The sequence below is a fragment of the Phragmites australis genome, chromosome 4 (assembly GCF_958298935.1).
Source record: "Phragmites australis chromosome 4, lpPhrAust1.1, whole genome shotgun sequence".
NCBI lineage: Eukaryota > Viridiplantae > Streptophyta > Magnoliopsida > Poales > Poaceae > Phragmites > Phragmites australis.
The window spans coordinates 2,413,320-2,433,823 of NC_084924.1; the positions used below are offsets into that span (position 1 = coordinate 2,413,320).

The following is a 20,504-nucleotide window of genomic DNA, read 5'->3' on the forward strand; positions in this document are numbered from 1 at the left end:
CTATAGTTTTGTTTTTCAGATTTTAGCATAGCTATAATCCAAACATTTTTTTTTCTTTACATGTGTCTACAAATTGGTAATGTTACAAACCAAACAATATTTTGTATAACATGATTTTGGCATGGCCCTGATTTCGGCCATGACCAATATTTGGCCGGGTCTTCAGAGAGCTAGAACCAAACATGCCCAAATAACTTACATCCATCGGGCCGTCCGGCCGATGGCTTATAGAGCAAGATTCGTTTTTTTTAATAACATAAATATAACTTTTAGGCTTCGCACTGATAATTAGTTCTTGATACACGTAATTAATTTTTGAAAATAGGCAATCAAATTCGACTCTAAGAGTAAGATCCAGGGTAATGCCCGTGCTTGGACGACTGATGATATCCTGCCCTCGACAGAACTAGATTTGTACTCTGTTTTTGCTTGTGGAATGCATCGTTCTGCGGCAAAACATTTGTAGCTGTCAAGTAGTAGTACTGACGAAGGATATAATCCGTAACACGGTCTAGAACAAAAAAAAGTAACGATAATCGAAACGGCCGGCGCTAAACGACTAATTAAACCGCGTTCTCCATCATGGCTCTGAACTCGCGGAAGCTGATCCTGCCGTCGCCGTCGCCGTCGTGCGCGGCGATCATCCTCCGGCAGTCGTCGTACGCCGCGCCCTCCGGCATCCCGAGCCTCCGCATCACGTTCCACAGCTCCGCGGCGCCCACGAAGCCGTCCTCGTCGCGGTCGAACACGTAGAACGCCTCCCTCAGCTCGCCCTCGCTGGCCACCTTGCTCTCCATCAGCTCGTCCACCACCGCCATCGCCGCGCACCCGCCGCACAGCTCATCGTTACCGTCGGCTGCCACGTCTTCCTCGTCGTGCTCCCCGCCGGCTCCGGCCACCAGGCCGAGGCTCGCCATGACCGCCGCGACGTCGGAGCGCGACTGCTCGCAATGCCGCGGCGGTCGGGCGGCCACACCGACACCGCGGCCGTCGTCTTCGCCGTCGACGACGCTGGCGTCGCGCGCGAGGAGGCTCACGACTGCCCGCGACACGGAGCATATGCTCCTGCTCGCGGAGATGACGTTCTCGACCAGTGGCTGGCGCACGAGCATGATCAGGAAAGATGACACCGACACGATTCAGTTGCTGTGTGTAAAGCTTGCTGTACCGTGGCCTGTGGGCTTGTGGCTTCCACACGCACTGCCCCTGTTTATATAGCCATGTGCCCATGCAGCTTTTTGGATGCATACATGAGGCAAAAGTGCTGCAAGTTCGCGGCAAAATCCACAATGAATATGCAGAGCGTCTATTTTACTCTTCGTGTTCTTATCTGCTTTCCATCGGTTTTTGCGCAAGACTTAGCTGCTGCTTTCCTATCATGACTCTTGCTTTCGTACCAAGCATGGATAAAGGAGGTCACGGGTACGTTAGAGCTAGTCGTGGTTTGAAATTTCCTGGCACTTTTCATGGAGAGACGATGCGTCACAGCATGGCACATACGCGGAGGAAATTAAAACAGACCACGAGAGGAAGTCTTGTCCTGCACCAACGGCCGCGTCCGGCATTGACGCAAGTGCCCGTGTTAGTTCAGTTCGGAGTCCGGACAGCATATCAGCCTGGTCAATCGTTAGTTGGTTCAGCTTCGCAGATTTGCCGGTCATCGGTTGTTACTGAAAAACTCCCGACACGGCGGTGGAATGCATCTGCGTTTTCCAATGTACGCCGGCACGAGTTCAGACATTGTTCAGACGATCGGTTCAGAAGATTCAGAGGAAAATCTAAATGCTCCTCGCGCTCGCAAGAAACAAAGAGATTGAGAAATTATGGTTTACAAAGAAGCAGTGCCTTCAAATTCAGCCAGACTGCGTTCATAGTTCGAAGTTCGAACTCATCCAGGACGAAACTTTTTTCTTTTTTGAAAAAAAAAATTTCCAGGACGAAGCATGGACAGAAGGACTGAGAGCAGAGGATGGGGAACGTACTGTCCTGGATCATGTCACTCAATTGCAATTTCGGATGTTTTTTACGAGAAAGGGGACTCTAGCGAACCTAATGTTTTATGTGGTTGTATCAACTTAATATAACAATGAGATATAGTAAAGCTTTCTTTTTAAAAAAAGTAGTAGCGACGTGTAAACACAACGATTCTACATACATGTAAAGTACACTTTATGCCTGCTTGCAATTGTCACCCTGCTAGGATGCAACTACACTTCTTCTTTTTCATTTCCTTTTCTTTCCTTTACAGGTTCACAATGGAACTGCATTTTATTGGTAGACGGTGTTACCTAGATATAGACATGGATATCAGAATTTGACTCAGATTCAGATATCTGATTTGATAAAGAAAATTTGGATACATAAAATATAACTCAGAATCTGATACTATTGTCGGAATGCAACTCAAATTCGAGATGTCTGATTCGGTAAAAAAAAAATAGTTAAGTGTGCAGTATCACTGCTGAGGGATTGGCTCAGGTGTGCATTTCTCATTGAAACCTTTGCAGCAGCAGATTGTTAAGACTCTAGCCACTCAGGTCTTCTTGCAAAGAATATGTTTCTTTACCAGAGTTGAACCGAAAATCGCGTAGGTATTTTAAGGTGTATTCCTCGCAAGAGAGGGAGAATTGCATATGGGAGGCCGGCTGCGGCGAGCGAAAAGCCAAGCGGCTCCTTTTGCAGACGGGCACGAACAAGCAGAAGAAACGACGCCGACGAATTTAATCAGAATTCAGAATCTGTGCGAGGATGTTTTCTTTCCAGAAGCAGTTTCTTCGAGAACCTTTTCAGAATCAGGTTCATTTTAAGCACTGCAGCGGTTGTTCAGCCTCCAAAGAAGCGATGGTTCACCAGTTTCATAGAGAAGTGGCAAATCAGGAAAAATAACAAAATCAGGTATCCTGAAAACCTGGATGTTTTTTTGTCTAGGACACTGAAACTTGAATAAATGACCCTGATCCAAAGTCAAACATCTTGTACTATATTTCAGATAAAAAACATATCCCAATCCCAAAATAACAAGAGCTTTCGGAATAGTTAGATCCATGGAGGAATAGCTAATGAGTAAATTGCAGTAAATCTACATGAATTCGCTGAAATTCTAATATCTATCTATTCCATCATGAGTGTTCAACTAATCTTGGCAAAGCAAAACATTCTGCCAAGTTCTATACCTGCAACTTGCATGCATCAGGCATCCAACCTTGTAAGGTCTTAACAAAATAATCGGCAGAGCTAAATATGAACGACCCTAAACCTAACACGAAATCACGCCAAGAACATTTCTTTTTTCCAACCTCAAACTCAAAACACATAGCAACATTGTTTTCCTATTAACTTGGCATCACCTGACTGATCCAACTAAGAGGGCAAATGCGGTTTTGACCGCCATCGACGAAAACAGATTATGGATACAATTGGATGATTGGATCCAGCTGCAACATACAGATCATTTCCATGTTGTTTCAAAATCTTCAAGAAGGAATGAATGAGCACAAAAAAAAAAAAAAAACCCAACTACAAGATACCAGATTATCCTCAGGTGTGATTCGGGAGCAAATGATGCAGCACCTTCAACCTTCCATTAACTCCAGAATGGCAATGGAGTGTGAAGATCAGTAAAAGGTCTTTCCCTTCATAGAAATTATATCCAGCTGTGTTCCAAGGGGTTCTCACAGTAAAAACATAAGGCATAATGTCACCTTTTACAGATGCCAAACAACTAGTGGAGGAGATTAGCCTTACATTGGTCACACTACTGTCAACCAAATTGGCGATCCAACTATGCATGCTGCTCTTCAAGAGATGGTAAACATGCTAGATGCTAACTTTTATTTTGCATAAGTAAACATACCATACCAGGCACTAAAAGGTTACAAGCGACATGGTTTTCAGAAAAGCGAAGAGAATAGTTTGTCTTCCAGGGGGGCAATTCAAAGATATATGTACAGAAACCATAAGATAAAGATGCCAGCCTCTCAGGAACCATATTTCAGAACACCTTCACCATATCCCAAGCCTGCATCCAACGCTGTCTGCAATGTAGATGTACCTACTGAGGAAGGCATCAAGCACATTAACAAAAGGATTGGTCTTACCATTGTTGATATCAATATGGTCATAGTACTATAATTACCTTCAACTCTCATAAGAGTTTGGGGCTTCATCATCAGATGATGAGGATGGATCCGAGAAGAGTGCACTCAAAGAAGAGAAGATCGGACTACCAGAATGGTTGCCTCCATTACGGTTAGTACTTTCTGTATCACTACTGCCTGCAGCAGCATTGTCTCCATCACTGTTTACGGCCTGATCACTGCTTGCTGATTCACATGGGTTCTTCGTCTCCTCAGTAGGCAACTGAAATCGACAGATTGGGCAAGAACTGTGGAACTCCAGCCATGGAAGGATGCAATGAGAGTGGAACTTATGTTGACATGGCATCTCCTTTGCTTCTGCCCCCATCTCAAAATCCTCAAGACAGACTGAACAGGCCAACACTTCCTCGATGTTCACGGTTGGCAGTGCAGCTACTGCTTCCTTCTTCGCAGGTGGTGTGCCAGAACGATTGAGGTCACTCTCTGCCAAACGCTGCAAGAGTAGATCTAAGCCAGGACCAAGAAAGTAATCCCCAAGTGACATACCAGAACTTGTGTTGCTTGAGGCCTCTTGGTTGTCATCAGGTCCAAATGTTCCTTGGAGGATAATAGCCTCATTGTTGGAGTTGATCAGTATTAGGCTCTCTGTCCTCTCTCTCCCTCCCTCCCTCTGCCCCACCCTTTCCATCTCCATCCGCCTCTCCCGCCGCCGCCGCTCCCGCTCCCTCTCCCTCTCCCTTCTTTCTCTCTCCATGTCTCTCTCTGTATCGCTGTCAATGCCATCCAAGCCCCTTATGTCATCGCGGATAGTTTGGAGCAGCCTAACAAGTGCCGACGAGCCCCTCCTTCGCCTCCTATCGGAATCTTCAAGCTCACGGTCTGAAGCGTCGTCGTCGTCATCCTCCTCCTCATCGTTGTCATCATCAACAGTCTCCCTCCTGCCTCTTGATCGCCGCGACGAGCCCCCCAACATCCCAAGCAACAGTGGAGTCAAAAGTGATAGGGAGCGATCAGACCTCATGTTTGCTGCTGGTTCAAAGCCTCCAGAGTTCATTTCTTCCACAAACCCGCCCTCACAGCTAGGGCATTTCATCTCTGGCGAAGGATCGATCACTTCCTCGCAGCTGTGGCACCAATATCTAACTCCCTGACCTTCATCCATCTTGCGATCAACTCTTCTAACACTTCCTCTTTTCCCTCAGTATAGTATGTATCTTCCCAGTCTTAATTCACCCCTGAATATTTGTAGCACAGCAGGAACGAACCAAAGATCTACCAAGTCAAGAAGATGTCTTCCTTCAGTGGCCTGATAAAGCTATCCTTGGCACCCTGAAACAAATTTCCCCATGGGCGTTTGTACTTAACTTTTACTAGGACGAAAAAATACGCACAAAGATCAGGGTACTAATAGATCTAACAAAGAAAGGCAAACCAGTTGCTAGTGTAATCCCCACTGAGCAAGCAAGAAAGGCAGGATGCTTCTAGGAAACTTTCTACATGGGCATCTGCAACTAAAGCACATATTCCTTCATTCAGGAGCAAGAAACCTAGTCAAAAATCACACACACCAAGCAAACCCCAGTTCTTTCGGCCGCATCGAAACCGGGGGCCCTGCCGCTGGATCCAAGAAAGCTAAACCAGACCTACTGCACCAATACTACTCTAACACTATAGAATCTTGAGTCGAAACCAAATCAAAACCAGCAAGAACACGGGATCTACAAACCCATCTAAACCCGAGTGGTTCACAACGGGGAAAGAAAAGATACGGGGTCGGGTGAAACAACAGCTCATAAATTTGAAATTCGAAAGGGAGAAGGCTGGAACAATTGCCTTGAAGCTGTGCGGTGCGGGATTTGGTTCAGGCCATGATTCCCCTGCGCTGCCCGTGTCGAGAAGCAGTTTGGACTTCGGAGCGGCGGCAGGGTGAAGGGAAAGGGGATAAGTTGTGCAGGGAAGAAACATCGCGGAAGGTCACACAGATTATTTTTTTTAATAACCGGGATGCATTTCATAAAAGCATATACAATATTACATAGCTATCTTTACAAAGATACTCTGAGGATCAATAAAATTACAAATGGGTCCTTGCAAGGATCCCTCATCTCCTTCACCGCCAGCAATAGGAGGAGCCGCTCGACAGACCACCGTCCTAGGCCGGAGACCACGCCGAGCATGCAGCTTAAAGCCGATATCCTCCTCGATGAAGAAACTTCGCAGATTTTTATGCCCCAACGAGTAGCACACCGAACAAGTCGACATACTCTTTGACATGATGAACGCGCAGGCCCTGCATGACGGGCAGAGACCGCATCAACGTTGAAAAACAAATTGGACCCCAACCAGGTGCCACCTACCACTGGCAAACCGGAATTGGAGGCCCGCAACAGAAGACCGGTGCTGCCGATGAACCCATCGACAGCCCGGGAAGAGAAACCCCAAGACCAGGGGGACAAAAATCCTCCCAACCTGCTTGCAACCAGGTGGAGAAAGCTGGGACCAAAAGCATCCTCCCAAACACAAAGTCACCCAACATACAAACACCACCATCCAGTGCAGCGTCAGAAACTCACCAGAAGGTGTTAGCATGCAGTTCACCATGAAAGCCTCCACATTGGAGGATGAGGAACTGTGAGCTGGAGATGATCTCCCTCGATGAGCTCCAAACACCGCAAGGAGAGCCATACTGAGTAGACCTTGTCGGGGGAGGAACCACCCACAGGAGAAGAGTCCGACGGGGAAGACAAAAACCATAACGGAAGCAAACAGCAAAAAGGTGGCTAAATGAGCCCTAAATAACCTAGATCTACCTTACCGCTATACAAGGGAAGGGTCCCTCACCCTGCACGACACCAGCGGCGAGCCGGCCACGGAGGGGAGGGGCCGGATAGGCTCCGTGACGAGAGGCTTTGCGAGATTTTCTTTTCCTGTAGTGCGAGGCTATCCGCTCGAAGACTACGAGTCGGGACTCAAATCGTTTTTTTACTAGGACCAGTAGGTCACACAGATAGTGCTGTTTAAACGGGCCTGTTCGGCTAGCCTGACACGCTCTAATAGATCCGATAAGGTTAACAGGCTGTGTTGGGCTGCCCACATACCGGAGGCATGACTCACGACATGGCCCGTCAGTCACTATGCTGTGCTGGGTTGGCCCAGGCACTGTTATGGCACGACTGGTCTAGTGGTCCTGCGGGCACGACGCGACGGTGGGGAGGATGGGGTGACTACGTGAAGGCGGAGCAGAGAGACCGAGGAACAGGGCAGCACGGCGGCGGGGTGGGGGTGGCGGTGCGAGGGTGAGGCGACCAAGCGACAGGGTGGGGAGGCTAGGGGCAGGGTAGAGCGGAGACGCGAGGGCGGGGGCGAGGAGGTCGGTGGGCCGAATGGCAGCACGAGGGCAGGGTAACCGGGCAGTGGCATAGGCGCAAGGCGACACAGTGGCATGGTGGGGCAGGGTAGGCCAGGCCGTGCCGACCCGCCGTGCCGAGACATAAGCCCAGATATGGCTCGGCTAGCCGTGCTGTCAGTGTCGTGTCTTGGGCCAGCCTAATAGACACAACCATTTGGACAACACTAGATCACAGATTCGTAAGCTGAGTTTGTTCGGGACTAATTTGGTGGAATTATTATATATTGATCCTATTAAAACAAATATTTTATAAAATTACCCTTACAAAAAAAAATTCAAAAATAAATCATCTTCTATGGTGCCATAATATTTGGCACCATGTTTAAATAGTGCAGCACTATAATAGCTGCAATCGTATCAGTTATTATAATAACATCTATCACGACGATGTGCTATTTAACAACATCTTCATTAGCCATGGTGCTATAAAAATGATTATTTTTTACATTGTTTCACTATAGTTTCATGCGTAGGAACAGTTTTTGAAAAATGCCACTAGTATTATAGGCTATGGGGTATGTTTGGCTTCCAATTGATGTTAGATTTACTTTTTAATTTTTTTTAAAACATATTCTACTAATAGATATTTGCCAAAATAATTTTTGAAAATAAATTCTTGTTACACGGTTTCATGATATTTGATATCGTGGTTAAATATCACAGTGCCGTAATATTTGGTATCGTGCTATCAATCTTCTATTTTGAACTTGAAAGCCGTACTATTTAACCACGACGTTAAATATTTTGGCGTAGTAAAAATGGTATATTTTTTACATTGTTTTCATCCATGCATAAAAAACTAAAAAGATCAAATTCTAAAAATTCCACCAATTAAAGTTTACGTGAATCACATGAGCCGAGCAGCTAGAAAGTCTCACACGAGTTGGCTTTTTACGTACGAAGAGGAGTCTGGCACATGAGTTGCTGCTTCGTGCTTTCTCGTAATAATTTATGTAAACCCATAAATAATTTAACGCGCGCAGCGAAGTATATATAGTGTAAATTTGCACATAACGTGAGAATTGTTTCTATATTTTGTTATAATTGAATTGATTGTTGTGAAAATTTCTACGTTCTAAGCAGACAACAAAGCAGCAATTACTTACATTTTATTGTGATTCAATTCTTAGCTTTTCCTAGGATAAGTAAAAATATTGCCAAAAATTATGCATATTATTATCCAAAAGAAATATAACTAATATTATCCACAAACAATACTCCATATTATGCTTAATTATGCTACACCTTGCAAAATCTTTAAATATTTTTTAATGTATAGTCATTGCGGATGGGTAACCGATGCTGGATATGGCTATTAAAAATAGGTAAGATATAGTTTGGCTAGTGGCATTCATGGAAATGGAATCACAAACACATATAGGTATTCAGTGGGCATGGCACCTTGACGCGTGTGCGCCACGTGGCTGCAGACAACGAAAAGCATCCGGTGTACGGGGACACGTCATCGTCTACCGAATTGAATATGGAGAGTTGTTTAGCTGCGTCGGTGGTGGCCAAAGGTCGGTGATTGGTGCAGAGATTAAATATCATTAGGCCTATGCTTAGCCTTATCTGTCCTCCATGGTGCGTTCGTTTCTTTGAATAAAGTTCTATAGAGATAAATAGTATAAATAAATTGAAGAAAATAGGTTAGGTGAAGTTATTAAAAAGAAAAATATTTATTTAAATGTATATGTCTGTATAAGTTAAATTGATTTTTTTAGTTGACTGAATATGAGATAGAGTGAGCAGGTGTGTTGGAGGGTGAACTCCTATCGCAGGGATCCCGAGAGACCCCCTTTTAGAGATTCGGCCGGGGGGATGATCATGAACGAGCTTGTTTTGAGAAATAAGCGGGAAACGGAAATAAATGCAGTGGCTGGTGGGAGATGATCGTCCTAGTGCGAGAAAGATGGGTGCACCGGGGTTTAGACAGGTTCGGGCCGCACGGGGGCGTAACACCCTACTCCTGTGTGAGTGTTATATCTGTCCTTGAAGGGAATTCTTCAAGGATGTATCTGGTTACAAGAGAGAGCCACTTACTGAGAGCTTGAGGCTCTCGTGTTCTAGCTTGGCTTGAGCTGGTTCGAGCGTCTGCGTCCTCTTTTTTTTCCTTCTTCCGGTCTCTTCCTTTACGTGTTCTCCATCCTTTCCTTTTATAGGCGCGCCGACCTCGACATATCCTGAATGGGAAAGAGGGGGTGCCAGTGCCAAGGTGCCACGGAGAAATGCGTCATCATTCCGTCTTGGCGAAGTGACAGGGGCGGTGGAAAAATGCGGCGCGCATCCGACCACCCGCCACTGTGGATTCCCTCGGGCGCCATTAAGGGGGCCCACCGGGCAGCCTCAGAGGTGCCCGGTGCGCCCACCCTGTCTTGTTCTTCTGCCAGGGCAGGGTGGCAGGCGGAGCGCTTCGATTCTGGCAACGTTATCCCGAGTCACCCGGATGAAACGGGACGGGACCCGTGCATTTAATGGACCCACGCCCCCCTGCCAGTGTATGGCAGGGTCTGACACTGGGGCGTGGGCAGCTGAGAATGTCAGGCCGCGCGTGCCTATTAAATGCGGCATTGGGCCTTTGACTGGCTGACACCCCGACGATGGGACCCTTCGGGTCATCGGACGATCTTGCGTGAACCTTCGGGGAACCGAGTCCTCGGGGGCTGCCACGTGCAGCCCCGAGCACTCTCTCCCGAGCACTTGGGTGAGACCTTCGAGGAACCGAGTCCTCGGGGGCTGCCACGTGCAGCCCCGAGCACTCTCTCCCGAGCACTTGGGTGAGGCCTTCGGGGAACCGAGTCCTCGGGGGCTGCCACGTGCAGCCCCGAGCACTCTCTCCCGAGCACCTGGGTGAGGCCTTCGGGGAACCGAGTCCTCGGGGGCTGCCACGTGCAGCCCCGAGCACTCTCTCCCGAGCACTTGGGTGAGACATTCGGGGAACCGAGTCCTCGGGGGCTGCCACGTGCAGCCCCGAGCACTCTCTCCCGAGCACTTGGGTGAGACCTTCGGGGAACCGAGTCCTCGGGGGCTGCCACGTGCAGCCCCGAGCACTCTCTCCCGAGCACTTCCTTCCCGATATTTGGGCTCTGCGGATCATCGGGGAACTGGGGTGCTCGGGGACCAGAGGCGGTGGCCCCGAGCACCTTCTCCCGGGACTTAGCTTCTTCTTATCTTGCAGGGTGATGACATGTGGCGGATGGCCTGCCTGGTCTCGGGACTTAGGGACCCCTGGTTCCGAATACACCGACAGCAGCCCCCGGGCCCGTTGGTAGGTGACGGGACGGAGACTGCGAATGGGTCCTTCGTCGCGGCCGAGGCCGAGGCTGGTGCAGACGCCATGTGGCAAGCTTTCGAGAGGTGGCCCTTGCGGACCCAGACCTCAAGTATGCCCCAATGGGAAAATGAGTGGACGCGTGTCCACACAACTTTCGAAGGGTATGATGACCATACGGGCGGCACGCGCGGTCGCCGCGCAGATCGAGAAAAATACGCCTGGCAGCCGCTGACATTGCGCGATCGGCGGTAGATTCGCCTGGCAGTTGCGTCAATCGAGGCGACGCTTCGCCGAGCGAACTGTTTGGGCGGCAGTTTTTGAACTTTGAAATATATAAAAGGGGGAATGGATCGGTCCGGTCCCCTCTTTACGCTCTCTCGCACTTGTGCTCCTGCCTTCTTTGTGCTCCGAAGCCCTTAGGAAATTCTCAGGCGACCGGAGTATTCTTCCTTCTCTCTCTCCACCACCAAAACACCTTCCATCTTGTCGAGATGACGAGGGTTGGAGGAGGACGCCGGGACAAGGCTTCGGACAGCATCTTGCCGGAGTCTCGTCTGAGGAACGAGGAGGCGGCGGACAAGATTAGGAAGCTGCTGGTGCCGGAGGGGCAGGAAGGTGCTGTGGTGGTGAGGCCGGTGACTCTGACGCCGGCGATGACCGTCCCTGGGAGGATCATCCTCTTCACTTCCTTTGTGGCGGCGGGGTTGGTGCCGCCGTTCTCCGCCTTCTTCCTGCAAGTGCTGGAGACGTACGGCATTCAACTGGTGCACCTAAGCCCCAACTCTGTGGTGGTGTTAGCGGTCTTCGCGCATCTCTGCGAAATGTTCGTGGGGGTGATGCCGTCGACGACGCTGCTTCATCATTTCTTCGTCCTTCGGCCGGTGGGGAAGAAGAGGGGGCACTCCACGGCGGACGTCGCGGGGTGCTGCAACCTCCGGCTCCGGGACGACCTGGGGGATCATTACATTCCCCAGGTGCTGCGCAGCAAGTGGGAGGAGTGGCGACGGGACTGGTTCTTCGTCGATGTCGACCCCCATGAGCGCCTCGAGCTGCCGGAGGCGGCGGCGGAACCTCGGCGATCGACGTGGGAGGCGCCGCCACCAGAAGATACGAGACTGAAGCCGGTGCTGGAGCGCATCCTGGAGCTGCGCGAGTGCGGGCTGACCTCCGTCATGGTGGTTGTGGACTTCCTGCGCCGTTGGCTGGCGCCTTTGCGAGAACGGGCCCGGCCGAGCTGGTTCTACACCGGGCCGGAGGACATCACCAGGACCCAGATCGGCGCGAGCTGGGATCTGGGGCAGGCGGAGCTGCGGGGGATGACACGGGTGATCACCGGAACGGAGGACATGAGCCGGACGGAGCTCCCGTGGCCGGAGATGGCGTTCTGCGCTAACCCCAACCGGGTGGCCATTATAGCGGGGCTGCCGGAGTTCGATGCCCAGGGGCCTGTGGACCGACCACGAAGCCGGAGTCCCGAGGCCTCCGAACTCCCCGGGCTGGAAGAGCTACTTGGCGAGGAGGTCTCTGGCAGCTCGGCACGGGCTGGTGAAGGGGTCGCTGCAGGCAGCAGCCGCCGTGCCGAGGAGGAGGTCGCGACTGAAGTCGTCGAGGAGGTGGCGCCGGGAGATCGGGGAAAACGTCCCCGGGCCCTGATCCTGGTGCCGGACTCTCCGCCGTCGCCGACGGCAGCGGCGGCATTTCCGGTGCTGGAGCCGCGCCTGGTGTGGATGGGGCCTGCACCGGCGCCTGCGGCCCGCAGGGCGGAAACCGAGACTCGTGCGGCGGCACCCGAGGCCCACGCAGCGGTTCAGCCAAGCCCCCAGCGGAAGAGGCGGCGGGAGGAGTCCGGACCGACGGCGCCGGACCCGGACATCAGGCTTCCAGCGGCCAAATGGCGGTATCGGTGAGTCTTCTTTCTTGCTTTTCCATGGGCATTTCTGGCCCGAACTAAGTTTTGACAATTTTCATTTGTCTCCCGTAGGCCGGCCGCAGGCGCTGCTGCGACGGAGAGAGAACAGACGCCAGGACCAGAGCCGAGCCCGCCTGCTGTTCCGACGGAGGCGGGCACCAGAACGGCGGAGGCGCCAACCGTCGTGGCGGCCAGCGGAAGAGAGACGGAGGCGGCGGCCGAGAGGAGGACGGAGCAAACGTCCGGATCCTTGGCGCCGGCGGAACCTACCCCGGGCGCGGAAAGCCCGGGGCGGATGATGGTGGAGGCGGACGCTTTGCCGGGGCCGGCGGACAGGGCGGCCGATGCTGAAATGCGGCCGCCGTCCGAGTCTTCGGCGCCGGCGGAGCCTACCTCGGGCAGGCAGAGCCCGGGGCGGATGGCAGCGCAGGGCCCTGCAGAGAGCTCGGCCCCCCTGGAGGCACTCTGCGGAGAAGCCTGGGCCCCACCGGCGCCCGGCCAGCCCGCCGACCCTTTCCTGGCCGCTATTGAAGGCGTCAAAGTAGCGGTCGGGCGGCTGGGCGCAGTGGTGGACGCCAAGGAGGGGGAGCTCGAGGCCGAGCATGCCCGCCTAGCATTGGAGAAGGCGCAGCTGGCGGGCGCTCAGGAGGAGGCCCGTGCGGCAGCCGCGCGGGAGCAGAAGCTCCTAGAAGATATCTGCGCGAAAGTCGCGCGGGAACAGGAAGTTTTGAAGACCGCGCGGGCAGAAGCCGCGCGGGAGCGAGAAGACGCCGCCCACCTGGCTGAGGCGTCGAGGCAGCAAGCTGCCGATGCCCTTGCCAAGATGGGGCAGGCGCAGGAGAGGGAGGTGGCAATCGCAGCCCGGGAGCAGGCTGCGGAGGAGCGGCAAGCCAAGCTGACCCGCCGGGAGGGCGCGGCCGAGAAGACGTGCGCTGACCTCCAGCGCAGGGAAGACGACCTTCGGAAGATCAGGGAGGAGATCCACCGTTGGGAGGAGGTCGTTTCCTTGCGGGAGGTGGACAATGAGGTGTCGGCGTCGGATCTCGACGCCCGGGAGACTTCGGTGGCTCAGAAGGAGGACGCGCTGGCCCGGCGGGAGGGCGAGCTGAGTCGCCGAGAAGGCGAACTGAGTCGTCGAGAAGGCGAGGCTGACGCGGCGGCGGCGGCCATGGCGACCAAGGTGGAGCAGAACGCGAAGCACGAGGCGGAACTGACCGCCCGTGAACGTGCTTTATCTGAGATGGTGGCCAAGGCGAAGCAGGCTGCCGCCCCCGCAGCATTTGGCGGTTCTTCCGGTCCGGTCGGGGACCAGGGACTTGAGGCACAGCTGCGGGCCGCCAAGGAGAAGCTCGAGACCGCCTTTGTCTCGCAGGTCAACCTCGAGCATATGCTGGAAGACGTACTCCGGCGGATGCGGCGAGCCGTAGAGAAGGGTGGTCTCAGACGGCTTGTTGGAGGTGAGAAGGGCGACGGCCCCGCACGACAAGTGTTGGGGCTGCAGCAGGTCTGCGAGCGCCTCGAGGCCCTGCCTTGGGCAGTCCAAGAACTTGCCGCCCGGGAGGGACGTGGCTTGGCACATGCAGTGGCCGAGCACGTCCTGGCCTGCTACCGAAGTAGGGGCCCGAACTTCCCGCTAGAGCCGGCGCGGGAGGGAGTGGTCGAGGCTGAGGGAGAGGCCGCCCGGGTAGCGGTCCGGAGTACCGCCGCCATGGTGGCGGCCTGCTTTAGGCGAGAGGTGCCGCCGCCGCCAGCCCCCGGGGACGACTCAGAGGATTCAGCCGACGCCTCTGCTGCCGACTAGATCTTTTGTAGTCTTTTTTCTTTTGTTATCTTGATGAATGTAGATGTAGGAGTGAACTCTTAGAAAATGCCTTGTATCTATCCTGTGAATATTAATGGCAATTTTTTCTTGAGCTCGCAACTCCAGTTTCTCTGAGTGTATGATGCTTCTTCTGGTGTTTTGCCCGGAAGTCCCGGGGAGTACTCAGTCGGGCCGTTCCTGGCCTTCCCGTCCCCGAGGATAAAGTGGTCCTGATCGCTGTTGATGGCGCAGTCGGCCTTCGAGCTCTCGCGAGTCCGTATTTGCCTAAGTTAAGAAACACAGACACAGACTCCCTTGCCCGGGAGATAGATCGATCCCGCTCGGAACACGCCATACCTAGTGAACACTTTTTCACCTTGCGACTACTCAGTTAGCAGAAGGGAGATACGTGTGGGCGAGAATGTGACCAAGAGTCCTCGTGGTCCGGTGGTGCCCGGGCTTAAAACGGGCCGGACCGAGTACTGACAGCCCGCCCCCGAGGCCTGAGCTCCGGACTACCCGAGTAGCTCGAGCGATAGGATTACCCAGGGTACCCGAGGACTCGGTAGTGCTCGGGGTCCTTAAAAGCGGACCGAACACCACGACCACCACGAAGGGCTTCGGTCAGACATTATCGCACGCGCGCTACTCCTTTCTGCAAACCGTTCTGTCGTTCTGGGAAAAAGTAGACACGCGGCAGGGTTTTTGCGTGCGAGGAGACCACCTCGCCGAACAGATTAAACCGCGAGAGCCCCCGAGAGTGACTCGAGGACATAAATTTACTTAAAGCAGACTTGTCTGAATATAACCACTCACCGGACAGCTGTCGGCCTTCCGGCCAATCGATCCAGGAGGGGTGTGCTTCTGAGCTCGGGTGCCCAGGGACTTGATTCTTTCAACGGGGCGCCTGAGCGCCCAAAGGCATACGAGGTTCCTTGGGTCGGGTGATCTCGACCACCCATGCCTAAGTGGTAGGACCACCCGAGGACACTTGGGGCAGACCAGAGACCGGGGCATTGAAGCCCTCGCGGCCGAGCTGCTCGTGATCGCCAGCCTGTGACTTAAGAGAGAAAATAGGATTTCTTTGTCTGGTACGCTCTGCTAGTGCGGTACTTGCTATAGACTGCTCTCGTTTTCGACCCAAGACCTCTCGGACATCCAAACCGGCGGACAAGAGCGGGCAGAGGCATAACCCAGAGGTCCTATGGTTTGGTGACGCCCGGGTATGACAGACCAGACCGAGCACCGACAGCCCGCTCCGGGGGCCCGAGCTCCGGACTACTCGAGCAGCTCGAGCGATGGGATTACCCAGAGCACCCTGAAACTCGGTAGTGCCCGGGAGCCTGCCACGACACCGAAAACCACAGCCTACCATGCCGGACGTAAGTCAGCGGTGACTGCTCGCATGCATACCGATTGGGATTCTTTTATCAGCGGGGAAAATGAGAGAGCGAACTTTTTCTCGCACAACCGAGCACCTCACCAGACAGATTAAACACACGGAATCCAGAAAAAATATTTTGACATAGTGATTGCTTATCGAAATACTGAATGTGCAATATTTACAAGGTTGGGCGACAGCGACTTACCCAAGGGGCGAAGCCCTCGGACTGCTTGGGCGGGGAGAAGCCCCCGGCCTTGCTGACCTGAGCGGCGAGCACGACTATCTACGGGTAGAAGCGTCGGAGATGCTCGATGTTCCACGGATTCGGGAGTGGCTGCCCTTCCTCCGTCGCCAACCTGAAAGAACCTGCCCGCGGGACCGCGATCACGGTGAAAGGACCTTCCCACATAGGGGATAGCTTATTCATTCCTTCGCGCGACTGGACGCGTCGGAGAACTAGGTCCCCCACCTCGAGAGACCGGGCCCGGACATGGCACAGATGATACCGCCGTAGACTCTGCTGATACCGAGCCGCCCGGACAGCGGCACGCCGCCGACGCTCTTCCAGGTAGTCCACGTCATCGCGCCTTTGCTGTTCCTGCTCACCCTCAGAGTATGCATGCACTCGAGGGGAGCCCAGAGTGAGCTCGGAGGGGAGGACTGCTTCGACGCCATAGACGAGGAAGAACGGAGTCTCCCCGGTGGCGCGGCTTGGCGCAGTCCGATTGGCCCACAGCACGGCTGGCAGTTCGTCCACCCATCCCTTCCCGTGCTTAGCGAGCACGTTATAGGTCCGGGTTTTGAGGCCCTTTAGTATCTCCTCGTTGGCGCGCTGGACCTGCCCGTTACTCCGAGGATGAGCGACGGAAGCGAAGCAAAGCTTGATGCCGAGATCTTCGCAATAGTCCCCGAACATGGCACTAGTGAACTGGTTGCCGTTGTCGGTGATGATCCGGTTCGGGACACCGAAGCGGCTGGTGATGCTGCGGATAAACTGGAGCGCCGTGTTTTTGGTCACCTTGACGACTGGGACCGCCTCCGGCCACTTGGTGAATTTGTCGATAGTGACATATAGGTATGCATAGCCCCCGACTGCTCGGGGGAATGGACCCAGAATGTCCAAACCCCAGACCGCGAAAGGCCATGACAGGGGAATGGTATGGAGAGCCTGAGCTGGCTGGTGAATCTGCTTTGCATGGAACTGGCACGCCCTGCAGCGCCGAACCAGCTCGGAAGCATCCTGGAGATCTGTAGGCCAGTAGAAACCTTGCCGGAAGGCCTTCCCGACCAGCGTGCGGAACGATGAATGGCCACCGCACTCGCCCTCGTGGACCTCAGCGAGAAGATCGCCGCCTTCTGCCCGAGAGATGCATTTCAGGAGGACACCTCCGGCGCTACGCCGGTAGAGATCCCCATCTACTATGGCATAGCGCCTAGACTGCCGAGCAACTCTTTCGGCAGACGCCTCATCCTCGGGTAGGAACTTTTCTTTCAAGTACCCTCGGATGTCAGACATCCACGAGGCATCTTGAGAACATTCGGCGAGCACAGCGCACTCGCCGGACGGCGGCGCCCTGACGGGGCTTCCCACTGAGGGCACCGCCGGGGTCCCCTGAATTGAGTTCGAGGTTTCCCCTTCATCCTGTTCGGCAGGCAGGACGGAAGGCCGTGCGAGTCTTTCTTCAAAGACTCCGGCAGGGACGCGCGCACGTGAGGAGGCCAGGCGAGAGAGCTCGTCGGCCGGAGCATTGTCGCGGCGAGGGATATGCCGCAATTCGAGGCCGTCGAAGCATCTCTCGAGCTTCCTGACTGCAGCCACGTACGCTGCCATTTGAGGATCCGTGCACTGGTACTCCTTGGATACCTGGTTGACGACCAGTTGGGAGTCCCCTTTGACCAGGAGGCGACGAATCCCGAGCCCCACCGCAGCCCGGAGGCCGGCGATGAGACCTTCATACTCCGCCATGTTGTTGGATGCGCGGAACTGCAACTGTACGACGTACCGGAGCTCTTCACCTGTTGGGGAGGTGAGAACCACTCCGGCCCCTGCGCCTTTAAGTGAGAGGGAACCATCGAAGTACATGACCCAGTACCCGGGCGCGTCGTGCCCGGGATAGGTAGAGATCTCTTCTGGGACGACGCAGGGGATGGGTGTCCATTCTGCCAAGAAGTCGGAGAGCGCCTGGCTTTTGATTGCCTGGCGACTGACGAAGTGTAGGTCGAACTCCGCCAGCTCTACTGCCCATTTGACAACGCGCCCGGTGCCTTCCCGGTTCCGGAGAATGGGTCCCAGTGGATAAGTGGTAACCACCGAGATGTTGTGCGCCTGGAAGTAGTCGCGCAGCTTCCGGGAGTCGACGAGCACGACATAGAGTAGCTTTTGCGCCTGGGGATATCTTGTCTTGGCTTCCCGGAGGACTTCGCTGACGAAGTACACCGGTCGCTGCACCCGGCGAGCCCGGACGGCGGCTCCACCCGGGGGGCTACTGCAGCCCCCAGGGTTGGCGGCGCGGTCGGGGCTGGCCGGGCACTCGGGCTCGACTCCTTGGCTGGGAAGAGCAGTGTGCTCGGGCTCGACCCCTTGCCCAGGGGGAGCCACGAGGACAAGTGAGTGGTCGGGGGCCTCTGGGAGCTGGGACCCAGCACCCGGCCCCAAACACTCGTCGCGCTCCACCACCAGTACTACGCTCACAACCTGAGGAGTGGCCGAAACGTAGAGTAGTAGGGGCTCACCTTGAAAGGGAGCAACCAACACGGGTGGCGAAGTAAGGTACTTCTTTAAGTCGCGGAAGGCCTGCTCGGCCTCCGGCGTCCAGTCAAAACGACCGGATTTCTTCAAAAGCTTGAAGAGGGGGAGCCCTCGCTCCCCGAGCTTGGAGATGAAGCGCCCGAGGGCTGCCATGCAGCCGGTGAGGCGCTGGACCTCCTTGAGTCGAACCGGGGGTCGCATTTGCTCGATGGCCCGGATCTTTTCTGGATTGACCTCGATCCCTCGGCCAGAGACCAAGAAACCAAGGAGCTTGCCCGCCGGCACCCCGAAGACACACTTCTCCGGGTTGAGTTTGAGGCGGGTAGAACGGAGACTGTTGAAAGTCTCGGCGAGGTCCTCGAGCAGGGTGGCACGGTCTCGGGTTTTGACCACGAGGTCGTCGATGTAAGCCTCGACGTTACGGCCAACCTGCGAGTCAAGAGTAATACGAATAGCGCGCTGGAAGGATGACCCAGCGTTGCGCAAGCCGAAAGGCATTGACATGTAGCAATAAGTCCCCACCGGGGTGGTAAAAGCAGTTTTTTTCTCGTCCCCTACGGCCATGCGAATCTGGTGATACCCAGAGTTTGCATCTAGGAAGCATAAAAGATCGCATCCCGCAGTTGAATCTATAATTTGATCAATGCGAGGTAAGGGGAAGGGATCTTTAGGGCAAGCCTTGTTAAGGTCGGTGTAGTCCACGCACATGCGGAGCTTGCCATTGGCCTTTGGAACGATGACTGGGTTTGCTAGCCAGTCGGGGTGGAGGACTTCTCGGATGAATCCGGCGTTGAGGAGCTTGCTGACCTGCTCGCGGATAAACTCCTGGCGCTCTGGCGCCTGCCGCCGGACCTTCTGCTTCACCGGGCGGGCGTCCGGACGCACCGCCAAGTGATGCTCGATCACCTCCCTAGGGATCTCGGGCATGTCGGACGGTTGCTAGGCAAACACGTCTACGTTAGCCCGGAGGAAGGCGACGAGCGCGCTTTCCTATTTGCTGCCCAGGTCGCTGCCGATACGGACAACCTGGGTAGCATCTTCGCCCACCACGACCTCCTTTGTTGGAACAGAGGTGTCGGCGGCGAGTCGGGGTTTGGATGAAGAGGGTCCCGGGCCCCCTGTAGAGCCATCGACCTCGGCCTGCGCTGAGACCAGAGCCATGTATGACTGTTCAGCGCAGGAGATGGCGCCGCCAGAGTCGGCGATCACAGAGATAGAGCCTACGGGGCCGGGCATCTTAACCGTAAGGTATGCATAATGCACGGCCATCATAAACTTGGCAAGCGCCGGACGCCCGAGGATGGCGTTGTAGGGGAGAGGGAGCTCCGCGACATCGAAGAGGACGCACTCCGTGCGGAAGTTGTCCCGGCTCCCTAACGTGACAGGCAACTCAACCTGCCCGAGGGGCAGGGAGTGCCCAGGGGTCACTCCACAGAAAGGGAGCGACGGCTTTAGGCGTCGGGAGGACACCTGCAGCTTCTCAAAAGCCTCCTTGGAAAGGAGGTTGAGGCCGGCACCACCGTCGATCAGCACTCTGCCGACCTTGACATTGCAGATAGTGGGGGACACTACCAGAGGTAGCCGTCCCACGGCTGCAGTACTGGCGGGGTGATCAGCCATGCTGAACGTGATCGGAACATCCGACCACCTGAGGGGCCTTGCGGCCTCTTCGCTCGGGGTTGCCGAGCATACTTCGCGTCGCATGACCTTGATGCCACGGTGCGAGCAGGGTGTGTAAGCGCCCCCGTCGATGAAGGCGACGGCATGGTCGGGCTCCTGGAAGCCGAGCTCGGCGTTGTTGGTGGCGACCTCAGTATCGCCTCTCTGGCGCTGCTCCACGAGTCCTTTGACCGTACGACACTCCGTGAGGTCGTGCCATCT

The 20,504-nt window shown here is 54.5% G+C and overlaps 2 protein-coding genes across 4 annotated transcripts; both read right to left on the bottom strand.

The window, feature by feature from the left end:
• Positions 1–312: 312 nt before the first annotated feature.
• Positions 313–1,360, bottom strand: LOC133915168 (probable calcium-binding protein CML18). Its single transcript, XM_062358224.1, has one exon. It carries the CDS (start codon positions 1,110–1,112, stop codon positions 564–566), a length of 549 nt encoding a protein of 182 aa, XP_062214208.1. The 5' UTR covers positions 1,113–1,360; the 3' UTR covers positions 313–563.
• Positions 1,361–3,608: 2,248 nt separating this feature from the next.
• On the bottom strand, positions 3,609–5,426 carry LOC133915169 (E3 ubiquitin-protein ligase SIRP1-like). Of its 3 annotated transcripts, none has more exons than XM_062358228.1 (2): positions 4,136–5,426; positions 3,609–4,034 (listed from the first exon to the last, which is right to left on the bottom strand). In XM_062358228.1, the coding sequence occupies exon 1, from the start codon at positions 5,257–5,259 to the stop codon at positions 4,138–4,140; it is 1,122 nt and encodes a 373-aa protein (XP_062214212.1). In that variant the 5' UTR covers positions 5,260–5,426; the 3' UTR covers positions 3,609–4,034; positions 4,136–4,137. The 3 variants fall into 3 exon arrangements, with proteins under 3 accessions (XP_062214212.1, XP_062214210.1, XP_062214209.1); XM_062358226.1 differs by having other exon boundaries at positions 3,609–4,051; XM_062358225.1 differs by having other exon boundaries at positions 3,609–4,054.
• Positions 5,427–20,504: the final 15,078 nt, after the last annotated feature.

Coding starts and splice junctions, on each gene's coding strand:
- LOC133915168 (XM_062358224.1), bottom strand. CDS start 1,112: ATGCTCGTGCGCCAGCCACTGGTCGAGAACGTCATCTCCGCGAGCAGG.
- LOC133915169 (XM_062358228.1), bottom strand. CDS start 5,259: ATGGATGAAGGTCAGGGAGTTAGATATTGGTGCCACAGCTGCGAGGAA.